The sequence below is a fragment of the Lacerta agilis genome, chromosome 10 (assembly GCF_009819535.1).
Source record: "Lacerta agilis isolate rLacAgi1 chromosome 10, rLacAgi1.pri, whole genome shotgun sequence".
In the NCBI taxonomy this organism is placed as follows: Eukaryota; Metazoa; Chordata; class Lepidosauria; order Squamata; family Lacertidae; genus Lacerta; species Lacerta agilis.
Genome location: NC_046321.1, coordinates 3293904 through 3308451, shown reverse-complemented (window position 1 = coordinate 3308451; position 14548 = coordinate 3293904). Strand labels below are relative to the sequence as shown.

General features: G+C 49.0%; 1 protein-coding gene across 1 annotated transcript in view; it reads left to right on the top strand.

The window, feature by feature from the left end:
• The window catches only part of FLNC (filamin C), a 128781-nt gene that overhangs the window by 111864 nt on the left and 2369 nt on the right, over nt 1-14548 (top strand). The window contains 7 exon segments of the mRNA XM_033163497.1: nt 1694-1963; nt 4512-4649; nt 5630-5745; nt 6564-6696; nt 9242-9418; nt 10969-11187; nt 13068-13292. Of these exon segments, the coding sequence (XP_033019388.1) occupies nt 1694-1963; nt 4512-4649; nt 5630-5745; nt 6564-6696; nt 9242-9418; nt 10969-11187; nt 13068-13292 (1278 nt within the window).

Here is a 14548-nt window from a genome sequence, read left to right as displayed (position 1 = left end):
TTGCAGCTGCTGGGTGACCTTGGGCTAGTCAAACTTCTCTGAAGTCTCTCAGCCCCACTCGCCCCCCAGAGTGTTTGTTGTGGGGAGAGAAAGGGAAAGGAGAATGTGAGCCGCTTTGAGATTCCTTCGGGTGGTGAGAAAGCGGGATATCAAATCCAAACTCTTCTTCTTCAAGCCAAGCGTCTACACCTTGGCGGCTTGGAGAGGCAGCTCCTTCTAGACGTTGCACGAGAATTTTGCTTATTTGCTATTCACTGCTCTGAAGGTCTTGGTACCCTCTCTGTTTGTGTGTGTTTGTGCGTGTGTCGATTCAGTGCTCCGAACGAACTTTAGAAACACATTAAGCTTGTTTATGCATGGTCACAGTATATTTGCGTGTTTCATCCCAGCCCAACACCTGATCTTTGCATGACTCTGAATATTCGCACGAGGGGTCAAGGGAAGGGGCGTCAGGGACCAGAAACTTGCCGAGGCTCCTCTAATTTTAGAGCTTTTCGGTGGGTGCAACTTATTAAGTTTCCAAACTGCAATCATTCCCCCCCCCCAATATTGATTATTTTATTGAGATTATTATAGTAAAGTAAATCAGAAAGAAAAAGAAAGGAAAAAAGGAGGAAGAGAATACATTAAAAACATTTTTAAAAGTGGAGGAAAACAGCAATAACAAAACAACCATATAAGGCTACAAAACTTTAGACTTTTAGATGGGTAAACCTTATTGTTAGATGGATAAACTTATTGTTTCCCTCAAGGATGTGTTAATCCATGTGTCACTATGGTTTCGACAAATGCATTCTAAATATTAAGTTTGTCCATGCATAGTCTTCACCTGAAAGTGAACCATGGTTAAACCACAGAGTCTAGGGCTTGCCGATCAGAAGGTTGGCGGTTCGAATCCCCGCAACGACGGGGTGAGCTCCCGTTGCTCGGTCCCTGATCCTGCCCACCTAGTAGTTCAAGAGCATGTCAAAGTGCAAGTAGATAAATAGGGACCGCTCCGGCGGGAAGGTAAACGGCGTTTCCGTGCGCTGCTCTGGTTCGCCAGAAGCAGCTTAGTCCTGCTGGCCACATGACCCGGAAGCTGTACACCTATAAAGTGAGATGAGCACCGCAACCCCAGAGTCGTCCGCGACTGGACCTAATGATCAGGGTTCCCTTTACTTTTTAGTCTTCACCTGAAAGTGAACAGTTGATGGGTTGCCAGAGTTATGTCATTTATCAATTTATCGAAGGGAAGCCATATTTCTCCTTCCAGTGTTTCAGTATCAGTCTTTTTTGCAGATGTGAGGACATGGAAAATGCATTTACATTGACAGATTACCAGGCCCATATATATTCGGTATATAGCTTAAGAGGATGTTACCTTCCGAAACGATTATCGCTTTCCCCACTATGATATTTATATACCCTAATATTTCCCGCCAAAAGTACGCCAGTACCGGACACCTGTTTTAAGAAAGCACTTTCCCTATTGCATCTCCAAAGTGCAGTCATGAGGACTAGAAACACGTTCCTTCTGTTATGAGCAACCAGAAACAGGAGCATCGGGGGGGGGGGTGAGCCTTGAGCGGCTCTGATTGGCGAGGCTGCATGCGCGTGAGGCTGCTCGGGATTGGCCGGGCCTTTTTGCAGGCTCTCCGTTGGCCGGCGGCCTTCTGACGGACTCTTCCCTGTCTGCCTCCTCCCGGTCCAGGTGAGGCGGGCTTGCAGGCCATGACTGCTCAGGTGACCAGCCCGTCGGGGAAGATGGCGGAGGCGGAGATCATCGAAGGGGACGACAGCGCCTACTCAGTGCGCTTCGTGCCGCAGGAGATGGGCCCCCACACCGTCAACGTCAAGTACCGAGGGCAGCACGTCCCTGGGAGCCCCTTCCAGTTCACCGTGGGGCCTCTGGGGGAAGGGGGCTCCCACAAGGTGCGAGCGGGAGGCACCGGCCTGGAGAGAGGCGTGGCCGGCGTCCCAGGTAAGAGAGCACATGATAGCCTCAATGAATGAATCTTTATTTGCGTCAGCCATTGGCCATAGCAACAAAACAACAATGCGATACACAAAGAGCCGAAATAAATAGTCGATGGTATAAAACACACTTTAGGGTCCTGAATCAGCAGTCAAATAGCGGACCTTGTTCTGATCGCCCCGGCTAAAAACCTTGCAGCCTTTGCTGTCACCTGCTCATCTTGATCTGCCAAGAGAAAGGACACGGTGGCAGTGGCTGGGCGACCCGGAATGGACAATAAAAGAGGGGCGATAACTTCATTCCTCAAGTCTTTATAAAGAGTGCAAGCCAGAAGGGCATGCAGCACCGATTCGGGACCGCCGTCTCCACAGGGACATAAGCGTTTTTCGTGTGGAATCTGTTGGAATCGTCCCTCGAGTCCAGCCGAGGGCAATACATTCAGTCATGCGAGGGTAAAAAGCGCGTCTATATTTTGGAATTGCTAAGTTATGCAGATAGGGGACACAGAAAGGAGGGCTGGGTGAGATGCACATTTAGGAGATCAGGGGGTGGGGCGGGGGCTGCCCTAGAGGTCGGAAGGCGGCAAGCGACCCTGGAATGGATGCTGAGGCTTAAGCTCTGGAGTGGGTGCAATCGTGCGCCCTTCGGATTGGTGCGCCAGGGTGCTGTCCTAGATGGGTCCTCTTTGGCATGATCCAGCAAGGTCCTCCGATGCTCTCGTGTTGCATAATGCTGTAGAGACCATGTGCCCCAATGGCTGGAGGACCAGGGTGGGATCTGGGGGACAGCGACTCTCTTAACATGCCTGGCACAGTTTGGCTCCGAAAAAGCAGGCCCTCTGCCCTCTTTCCTCAAGGGTCCTAGGGTTGTAGAGTTGGAAGGGACCCCGTGGGAATGTTAAGGATTGTAGGAAAGGATATATTGAATGAATTATAGAATCCTAGAGTTGGAAGAGACCCCAAGGGCCATCTAGTCCAACCCCCTGCCAAGCAGGAAACACCATCAAAGCATTCCTGACAGATGGCTGTCAAGCCTCCGCTTAAAGACCTCCAAAGAAGGAGACTCCACCACACTCCTTGGCAGCAAATGCCACTGTCCAACAGCTCTTACTGTCAGGAAGTTCTTCCTAATGTTTAGGTGGAATCTTCTTTCTTGTAGTTTGAATCCATTGCCCCGTGTCCGCTTCTCTGGAGCAGCAGAAAACAACCTTTCTCCCTCCTCTATGTGACATCCTTTGATATATTTGAACATGGCCATCATATCACCCCTTAACCTTCTCTTCTCCAGGCTAAACATACCCAGCTCCCTGAATGAAGTATTATCCTTCCTTCACTCACGCTACTAAGTGATGAAGCAGAGCAGATTCCCCTCAATACTGCTGGAAGCTAGTTTGCAGATTCGTTTGAATCTCTTAGTTAAGACTATTCCTGGTGTCCCCTTTGATCCCTCTTAAAAGAATAAAGGCACGAGAGTCTTTCTGAGCAAAGTAACAAGTTCGCTCACATTTCAGTTCATGATTTGATCCCTGAAAGGCAGGCTTAATAATAATAATAATAATAATAATAATAATAATAATAATAATTTATACCCCGCCCATCTGGCTGGGTTTCCCCAGCCACCAGGGCCGGTGCGTCCATTTAGGCGAACTAGGCAGTTGCCTAGGGTGCCAAAATGGAGGGGGCGCTGGCCAGCCTGCCCAGTGCCGCTCTGCCAGCAGCAGAGTGGCGGGGAAGGGGGAGCAGCCCGAAATTGGGCTTCTCCGCAGGGCCGCTCCGGGATTGGCGGGGTGTGTGTGTGTGTGCGACAGAAGGTGGTCTCGCCTAGGGCGCAAAAAACCCTAGCACCGGCCCTGCCAGCCACTCTGGGCGGCTTCCAACAGAATGTTAAAATACAATTTTACACAAAGAAATTGTGAGTTCATCTCATGTGGAGGCTGGACTCACGTGCTGCTGGCTGAGAGCCAGCAGACAGCAAAATTACATTAAGACACAGCAAAATGGCTGCAGGAGATCGGCATGGCAGCAAAAGAACAACAATACAATAGAAAGACAAGATTAGACTGAGAAAATGTCTGTGTGACTTGGCTCTTTTATGGAGTCAGCCAGATCCATGCCCATTTCCCAGGTCACATGCAGGGGGAGGACGCTCCACACCAGTGGAAGAGAAAGTTACACTGGCTGGATGTCCCCCTGCTTGAGCCCATTATAGGGAAAGAAGGAGTGTTGTGTTTGACTGCACCAATGGATTACATCCCACAACCCCCAAGGTTCATCTAGTCTGACCCCCTGCAATGCAGGAATTGCAACTGAAGAATCCCTGATAGATCTACGCCGAGCGAGGCAGGGATGAGGAGGTCATGAAACTTATGAGTTTCCCTCAGCCCCTAGTAGTCCCAGGAATCGCAGGGGAAGAATGACAGAATCAAAGATTTGGGAGGGGTTCCTAAGGGTCATCCAGTCCAACCCCCTACGATTCAGGAATCCCAACGGAAACATCCCTGACAGGTGGCCATCCAACCTCTGCCTTAAAAGCTACCTCTTCTTTTTCTCCCCAGCCGAGTTCAGCATCTGGACGCGGGAGGCAGGGGCCGGGGGTCTTTCCATCGCCGTGGAGGGTCCCAGCAAGGCGGAGATTGCCTTTGAGGACCGCAAAGACGGATCCTGCGGAGTCTCCTACGTCGTCCAGGAACCAGGTAGGGTATTTGGGGCAGGGGCTTTTTCGCTGCCACGGATCACGCCGCCGGTTGGTGCCTCTGGGCTGGGGGGACCACGAACAGACACTTAAGCCCCAGCGTAACTTTATTTGTTCCAAAGGATTCTGTGCCCGCTTATCTTTCACAGAACCCAGGAGGCAGCTTGGATGCCCACGGGTTCTAGATGAGAAAGGGACGGGAACTTGCGTCTCTCCACATCATGCGTGGTTCTATAAACTTCTATCCTTTGCGTGGTCCTTTGGAACTCCCTGCCTATTGACGCCAGGCCGGCGCTCTTTTCAGCACCCACAGAAAACATTCTTGTTTAGGCAAGCCCACGCAGAATGTTTCTTTACGTTTCAGTCTGTTTTTAGCATCTTGCCGCTTTCATCTTTTTCGAACGTTTTAAACTGTCCTTTTGACTGACGATTCTGCCGTTCCGTTCCGTTTGCAAACGGATTGGAGTTTTTCTCTTGCAGCCAAGCGGTGCGTAAGTTTAATGAAAGGGAAGTCAATATAAGTACCAAAGGTGCACAAGACCTGGGATAAAGAAAAGCTGCGGGAGATAAAATAATATTAGTTTAAACATACACTTGCTCCTATGTTATAATGGATAGACAAAGTCTTGTACACTAGGATAATTATTTGGGTTTTTTTCCTTTTTGTTGTTGTTGTCAGTAATTCTTTGTTGGTTTTTCTTTTGGCAAAATGGAAAGATAGGCATAATTAATTGTTTTATTAATTTTTTTATCACGTATTTTGTTGTAATGTTTTTTTTTGCCGTTGTTTGTTGTATGTATGTTGTATGTGTTGCTTGTTTGTTTTCTTTAAAAATCAATTTTAAAAATTTGGGGGTGAAAAAAAAATGAAATAAAACCTGCCCCCCCTTTTACTCGCCATTTCCCTGAATGAAGAAACCCTGAATGCTGCCAGGGGGGAATTGTTCCACCTCCGGCCTTAACCCTGCCTCTCTCCGCCAGGTGACTACGAGGTGTCCATCAAATTCAACGACGAGCACATCCCCGACAGCCCCTTCGTGGTTCCCGTGGCCTCGCTGTCGGACGACGCCCACCGCCTGACCGTCACCAGCCTCCAGGTACCGACTGGCCTGCCCAGCCTTGCCCAGCCTGATGCCCCCCCCCCGCAGGAGGAAGATTGTCAGTCGTAGAATCGGAAGAGTTAGAAGGGATCCCGGTCCTGAAAGACCTACACTGGCTGGGGAAACCCACCTAGATGGGCGGGGTAGGAATAGGAATAGGAATAATTTATTATTGGCCAAGTACATTTTCCAACATACTTGGAATTTGTTTCGGCTACATTGCAATTTAAACATACAGACACTGTTCCTCTCACAATACAAAGAAGCAAAGAAACCCCACCCATATTTTACCTCCCCTTAAGCTACACAACTACGAATTTAACAATTTAATGGCACAAGGGAAAAAACTATTCTTGCGCCTGGCCGATTTTGTATATGAAGTCCTGTAGCGACGTCCAGATGGAAGTAAATCAAGCAGATGATGACCGGGATGTAAAGGATCTGCTACAATTCTCTCTGCTCTCTTCCTAACTCGGGTAGCATAAATTGTCTCTATTGAAGGCAAGCTAACACCAATTACCCTTCTTGCAATTCTTACAGCTCGTTGGAGCCTTTTCTTGTATTAATAGTATATTAATTAATAGTATTAATAGTAATCATCATCATCATCATCATCATCATCATCATCATCATCTATTATTATTATTACCAGCCATAATGGCTCTGCTTCCACAGTCAGTGCCAGTAATGTTCCGGATTCCCCAGATTTCATCAGAATCCCAGGGTCGCCTGCCGCTTTCCGACCTCTGGGGCAGCCCCCCCCCGATCTCCTGCATGTGGGTCTCAACCAGCCCTCCTTTCCGTGTCCCCCGCAGGAGACGGGCATAAAGGTGAACCAGCCGGCTTCCTTCGCGGTGCAGCTGAACGGGGCCCGCGGCGTGATCGACGCCAAAGTCCACACTCCCGCCGGCGTGGTCGAGGAGTGCTACGTCTCAGAACTGGACAGCGGTGAGTTCGCTAGGCGGGGGAGGAGGAACCAGTCCCGTTTCCCCCCCCCCCCATGTCCGGCGCTTGCGTCTTCGAGTTTCATAGGGCTGTAAAGTCGGAAGGGACCCCCAGGGGCCATCTAGTCCAACCCCCGTCAATGCACTCAGCCCCGACAACAGATGGGACTTGCATATCAGAGCCGGGGTAACTCAGCCTCCGCCAACCAGCTTGGCGTTCTCCAGATGTTTCGGGCAGTCCCAGCCAGCACAGACTTCCCTCAAAGTGTGCGTATGAAGCGAGATTCGAACTGGAGACAGCTGGGTTCGCAATACCCCTTCCAAGCCACTGCGTTAGGCAGCCACTGTCAGTGAGGTTTGAAAAGCAGACATGAATCTCTTCTCTATATTGCCGCATCTCTGGGAAGAATAGAATCATAGAGTTGGAAGGGACCTCCTAGGGTCTTCTAGTCCAACCCCCCTGCAGCGCAGGAATCACAGCTAAATAATCCCTGGGAGACGGCCATGCAGCCTCTATTTAAACACCTCCAAGGAGGGAGAATCCACCTTCCACAGTCCAACCATCGGGCAAATCTTCCTGACATTTAGTTGGGACTCTCCTTCCTTGTCATTTGAAGACGTGGGTTCGAGTCCTCCCCTCCGGAGCGGCAGAAAACAAGCTTGCTCCATCTTCCACGGGATAGCCACTCAGATATTTGAAGATCTAGGGGTACAAAATAACCAGAAAAGGCCTCACTTGGGACCAGGAGACTATAACGGAATTGCAGACGTGTGTCCCGTGAGCACTGGCAACAGGTTCTGGGGATCAATTCAAGACCCTGAGAATCCCGGAGGGTTTTTAATAGATCCTAGGTCTGCTTTCACCAGCCCTGGCTCCCCACACCTGCACGGGACTACAAATCCCATCATGCATCGCCCGGAACTGTGGTTTGAAAGGCAGGTATAGATGTTTGGAAGAGCGATCTGACGTTTATAGCATGTTATTCCTTGAAGGAGAACTACCCCAAAATGAAACAAAATAGAAAATTCTTTCCAGTAGCACCTTAGAGACCAACTGAGTTTGTTCTTGGTATGAGCTTTCGTGTGCATGCACACTTCTTCAGATACGAAGAAATGATTTACAGATGGTATTTAACTCCGAGTAGACTTGCTAAGGTGTATAAGACTGAATCAGATAAGTGCTGGAGATGCAATGAGGCTGAGGGTACGTTCTGTGTCAGGGGTAGGCAGCCTAAGGCCCGGGGGCCAGATGCAGCCCAATCGCCTTCTAAATCCGGCCTGTGGATGGTCCGGGAATCAGCGTGTTTTTACATGAGTAGAATGTGTCCTTTTATTTAAAATGCATCTCTGGGTTATTTGTGGGGCATAGGAATTCGTTCATTTTTATTTCCCACCCCAAAAAATATAGTCCGGCCCACCACATGGTCTGAGGGACGGTGGACCGGCCCACGGCTGAAAAAGGTTGCTGACCCCTGTTCTATGTGGTGGACCTGTAAAAGGGTATAAGAGTATTGGGAAATAATTCATAATGAATTGAAAAAATTGTTTTAAAAGTACTTTCCCAGGAAAACCAGAGTCCTTTTTATTGGGGATAATTAAGACGGAAATTCCCAGGTGTCGAAAATAGTTATTTATGTATGCCACTACTGCGGCCCGTGTTTTGTTAGCCCCAAAATGGAAAATGAGCGAGGTCCCTCCCAACTAAAGAAGAATGCAAACTTAAACAGATGGAATATGCACAGACTTAACATATAGAATAAGAGAACAAGAAGAACTTACGTTTAGAGAAGACTGGAAAATGTTTATTGATTATATGGGGTGGGGGGGAACTGTGTGCACTTGAAAATGTGGGCAACATTTAGATAAATTCAACAGTGTAATTAAGTTTGGATGGATGTAATAATGGAAGACTGAATGGCTTGGTTTATATAAAATATGCAGGGATTCATGTTATGCAAAATGAACCGTGGAAGGAGAAGAAGGGGAGTCATTGATACTTCAAGGTTGTTTAAATGAATATTCTAAAATGCGAAACAGAAAATTAAATAACCATTATAGAAAGGAAAGAAAGGCAGGTATAGATGGAGACCCAGGTGAGTCTAGAACAGGGGTCGGCAACATGGGGCCCATGGGCCGGATGCGGCCCACAAAGACCGTTTTACCGGCCCACAAGCCGCTTCTGAACCAAGCTGCCTGCTCGGTGAGTTCCCCGTGCGCTGCACTAATCCAGCGCACTGGAAATAGTGTCTGCGCATGTCCAGACGTCGAAAATCGCTTCTGTGTAGAAGCGATTTCTGGCGTCTGAGCATGCGCAGAAGCAACTTTCGGCCCCGTTGACATGCGCAGATGTGATTTATGGCGTTGCGCTGTGCCAGTCTGGCCCGCGGCGATCTCGGTGGGAGTGATCCGGCCCATGGCTGGTAAACCTTGCCGGCCCCTGGTCTAGAACCTGAGGCCATGCAGAACCTGTCCCTGCCCTCGGGGGGGGGGGCACCTCAGCACCCACCCTTTGCGCAGCTCCGCCTGACGCCCCTCTTCTCCCTCCACAGACAAGTACGCCATTCGGTTCATCCCCCACGAGAACGGCGTCCACTCCATCGACGTCCGATTCAACGGGAGACACATACCCGGCAGCCCCTTCAAAATCCGCGTTGGGGAGCAGAGTCAGGCCGGCGACCCAGGACTCGTCACAGCCTATGGGCCAGGCCTGGAGGGCGGAACCACAGGTAAGCAGCCCGTCCTCCCATCAGGTGCCATCGAGGCATTTTTCGTCTATAAGACGCCCCCATGTATAAGTCTTTTTCAGGACTCCAAATTAAGAAATTAAGATTGCCCAAAGTTATTGAGCTTTTTGTCAAAAATCACTCACCCCGCAGGACCAACACAGCCGATTGCACATGCATCAATGAAGCGACCAATCGCCTGCACGCCCGCCAAAAGCCAACGCCCATCGCCCGCCCAATTGCCGCAGCAGCCAACGGCCTGCGGAACTTCCCGCTACAACAAACCACCCGCCAAAACGCCGCTGACAATCTCCGGCTCGCGGCAGCCACCAATCGCCAGTCCCGCCTCACCACTGTCAATGTATAAGACGACCCCAATTTTTAAGCTTAATTTTTTTCAAGAAAATAACCTAGTTTTATACACGGGAAAATATGGTATTTAGGCTGTAACGGCTGAGATTCCTTGCAGCTGACCCCCACATTGAGCACGTTTCATGTGTCGTTTCACATTTCATTGACCATGTTTCATGTGTTCTTGACCCCCAATGGGCAATTCTGAAGCAGCGCTATAGTGTCGCCACCCATCTCCCTTATTCCACCCGATTAACTTTTATTATAATTATTTTATTATTATTAGAAGCACACACACACCACCCTGCCCCTTCTTCAGCCACAAACGAGTGGCTTGCACCAGATCAGTCAAAACAGCAAGAGAAAAAGGCAGCCCCGCACCTGCAGCGGGCTTGCAAGAGACGGCACAAAAGGAAGAAGGGAGGAGGAGGGAAGAGGAAAAGGAGCAAGCTCAGGCCCCAGTTGTTACAAATTACTTAGCCGTTCTTAATGGTTGCTTATTTCATGAAATATAACCAACGGCTGACGAAGCAGTTTAGGAAACATGATAGAGCAATGAAAATTAAGTTGATGGACTATTCTGAAATGGCAAAAATGACCGGAAGAATCAGAAATCAAGAGGACCAAAACCTTAATAAGGAATGGCGGAAATTTACAATTTATCTTTAAAAAAAAACCACCATTGCAAACAGTTAAAACCATTAGTGGGATTGCAATAACACGTGTAATGTTAGCGAAGAACTATGGAGATATAAAAATCTGGATTATTATAAAAGAGGCAGAAGGAAAGGACTAACCATAAGACCCACAAAGGGGAGGAGGGAAATCCAGGAGATTATTGGGAATCTTGTTTTAATATATAGTACGTTGTGCTGTGAATGTAAATTTTAATATGGAAAAACCAAATAAATAAATAAATAAATCTGAAGGCAGCCCTGTTTAGGGAAGCTTTTAAAATCTGATGAATTGTTGCATTTTAATATTTTGCTGGAAGCCGCCCAGAGTGGCTGGGGAAACCCAGCCAGATGGGTGGGGTATAAATATATTATTATTATTATTATTATTATTATTATTATTATTTGGAGGGAGAACAATGAAATTACCAGCTGAGGAGGCGCTCCCGCGGGGCTGGCCTTTCTCAATTTCCCCCCACTCCTCTCGCAGCTCAGAGTTGCTTAACCCCCCGTCTCCCCCTCTGGCAGGCGTCTCTTCCGAATTCTTCGTCAAGACGCGGAACACGGGGTCTGGGGCCCTCTCGGTCACCATCGACGGCCCCTCCAAAGTGCAGATGGACTGCCAGGAATACCCCGAGGGGCACAAGGTCACGTACATGCCCATGGCGCCCGGAAACTACCTCATCTCCATCAAGTACGGTGGCCCCCAGCACATCGTGGGCAGCCCCTTCAAGGCCAAGGTCACAGGTAGGTACCCTGCGAGCAGGGCCGTCTTCAGTATATCCGGCGCCGTGAGAGCCAGTGTGGTGTAGTGGTTAAGAGTGGCAGACTAGTAATCTGGGGAACCAGATTCGCGTCTCCTCTCTTCCACATGCAGCTGCTGGGTGACCTTGGGCTAGTCACACTTCTCTGAAGTCTCTCAGCCCCACTCACCTCACAGAGTGTTTGTCGTGGGGAAGGAAGGGAAAGGAGAATGTGAGCCGCTTTGAGACTCCTTCGGGTAGTGAAAAGCAGGATATCAAATCCAAACTCTTCTTCTTCTTTAAAGATCCCTCCGGTGCCCACCACCCTGTTTCCCAGTTGCCGACCTTTTTACGGCGCTGCCGGCAGCTTTGCGGGGCTGAAGGAGGCGGGCAGCGGCTGGAGAGCGGCTCCTTCGGCGGGGAAGAGGCGGAGACTTCAGGCACGGAGCTGCTTCAGCCTCCGCCTCTTCCCTGGGGCCCTCCAGAACTTGGCGCCCTGGCACCCCGCGCCACTTGTCTCTATGGGCAAGACGCCCCTGCCTGCGAGGCGGGCACCTAGCTCCCGAAAGGGGAGGCGCGGGGGCCATCATCCAAGTGGCCAGCTTTGGGGAATCCTGCAAGCGGGATCCAAGCCCCGAGAGCCCTCTCCCGTCCCGCGGGTTCCAGCAACTGGGATTGCAGAGGTGTTGTAAGCCCAAAATAGCTTATCTCCTGAGTTTACGCCATGCTTCCTCAACCTTGGCCCTCCAGATGTTTTGAGACTGACCGCTGGTCCTGCTAGCTAGGGATCATGGGAGTTGTAGGCCAAAAGCACCTGGAGGGGCCAGGTTGAGGAAGCCTGGTTTACGCCAATAAAAGCTCAGAAACGTGAGGAGCTAGGAGTCCAGCGTTGTTTATTGCAAAGCAATAGGTTACAGTCGGATCGTTCCGCAAAACTGCAACACCGCCCGGTGGCCCAGGCAGTGGTATTTATAAAGTTTCAAACAATGCATTTCAGTTTTCACCAATCATGTACATCATTACCTCATTTCATATTTAATACACGTGCGCTGTGGGTTAAACCACAGAGCCTAGGGCTTGCCGATCAGAAGGTCGGCGGTTCGAATCCCCACAACGGGGTGAGCTCCCGTTGCTCGGTCCCTGCTCCTGCCAACCTAGCAGTTCGAAAGCACATCTAAGTGCAAGTAGATAAATAGGTACCGCTCCGGCGGGAAGGTAAACGGCGTTTCCGTGCGCTGTTCTGGTTCGCCAGAAGCGGCTTAGTCATGCTGGCCACATGACCCAGAAGCTGTATACTGGTTCCCTCAGCCAGTAATGCGAGATGAACGCCGCAACCCCAGAGTCGTCCGCGTCTGGACTTAATGGTCAGGGGTCCCTTTACCTTTTACCTTTTACACGTGCGCAATAAGCATTGGCAATTTCTGCTGATTAAGTTCTGATTCCCACCGCCTTCTGTTACACTGTGTAAGTGTGCATGTTGCATGTTGAGAACCTTTGCTATGTGCATTTGCGCCATGTAGCAACTTGCGTTCTAGCTTCGAGCTGTATCTTTGTGATTCACATATTAGCTGTATTTCTGCCCCCGTGGGGGGAGGCAACTTGCAAAACCATCAGTTTCATAAAGCAACAGGCTACCGTAATTTCCCTATTAGAAGCACACTCAAGGATTTACAGGGGTACACCTTATCACGTTTATTGTGGCCCTCTTGCGCCACCACCACAGAGGCAGAGCCTAGGAGCCACGCATATCCCACGAGTTTGCCGAATCCGCTCTCGGAGCCCGGTGGTTGTCACTGCCTCCAGTGGGAGGGAGTTCCAGGGGTCAGCTACGTGAAGGAAGCCAACAGGGACTCTTCATTCCTGCCTCTCCGTCCCTTTCCCCAGGACCCCGCCTGTCAGGTGGGCACAGCCTCCACGAAACCTCGACGGTGCTGGTGGAGACGGTGACCAGGGCCTCTTCCTCCTCCTCCTCCTCCTCGGTGGGCGGCAGCTACAGTGCCCTGCCCAAGTTCTCCTCCGACGCCAGCAAGGTGGTCGCCCGGGGGCCTGGGCTGACCAAAGCCTTTGTCGGACAGAAGAACACTTTCACCGTGGACTGCAGCAAGGCTGGTAAGCGTCGGGGAATCTCCGGAGAGGGTAGGAGCAGTGCCGGATTCTCTCTGTCCTGCAGCTATTTATGATGTCCATTCTTTAAGATCCAACCATTCTGTCTTCTATAAGCCAGTATTTCACCCCCCAATTTTCAGATCCAGATATTACGAGTTCGTTTCCCCTTTCACACGAAAAGTCCATAATAAATTTCCTCTTTTTAAAAAAATGATTTCTATTTGATTTTGCAAATATAACATTATATAAAATCCAAATGCATATCCATATTTAAGGAAGGAATAATTTATTATTGGCCAAGTACATTTTCCAACATGCTTGGAATTTGTTTCAGCCACATTGCAATGTAAACATACAAACACTGTTCCACTCACAATACAAAGAAGCAAAGAAACCCCATCCATAAATGACTTCCCCTTCAGCTACACAACTACGAATTTAACAATTTAATGGCACAAGGGGGGAAAAAACTATTCTTGTGCCTGGCCAATTTTGTATATGAAGTCCTGTAGCGACGTCCAGATGGAAGTAAATCAAGCAGATGATGACCGGGATGTAAAGGATCTGCGACAATTCCCTCTGCTCTCTTCCTAACTCGGGTAGCATAGAGTGTCTCTGTTGCAGGCAAGCTAACACCAATTACCCGTTCTGCAATTCTTACTGCTCGTTGGAGCCTCTTCTTGTCTATCTTGGAGGCTGTACCGTACCAAGCAGTAACAGAATTACAGAGAACAGTTTCAATGATGCCTCTGTAAAATTGGATCAGCACTTCCTGGGGCAATTTAAATTTCCTTAGCTGACGCAGGAAATACAACCTCTGGTGGACCTTTTTAATAATACTATTGATGTTGCTTGACCAATTTAAGTTTTGAGAAATTATAGAGCCCAGGAACTTAAAGGACTCTACTACTACAACCATGTTACCAAGAGAATACTCTGGATGTCACAACTTCCCCCCACCTCCTCCTTGGGTCCTATTATCAACATTTACAGCTCGATATTATTCCATGATCTGTATTTTATATCAATCCATGTTATCCATGGTATTTGTTACATTACAAGTGGGATTAAAATCCTGCTTATATTTCCATGGTCTCCTAAATAACTTTTTTATTAGTAGTAACTCCTAAATAAAAAAATTTCCCCATTCTTTTTTTTTTTTTTAATTGTCCTCTTGGTTCCTGAGTTTTCCAGTCAGCTTTGCCATTTTAGCGTAGTCCATCAGTTTAGCGTAGCCATAAGGAATTTCCAACCCTTGG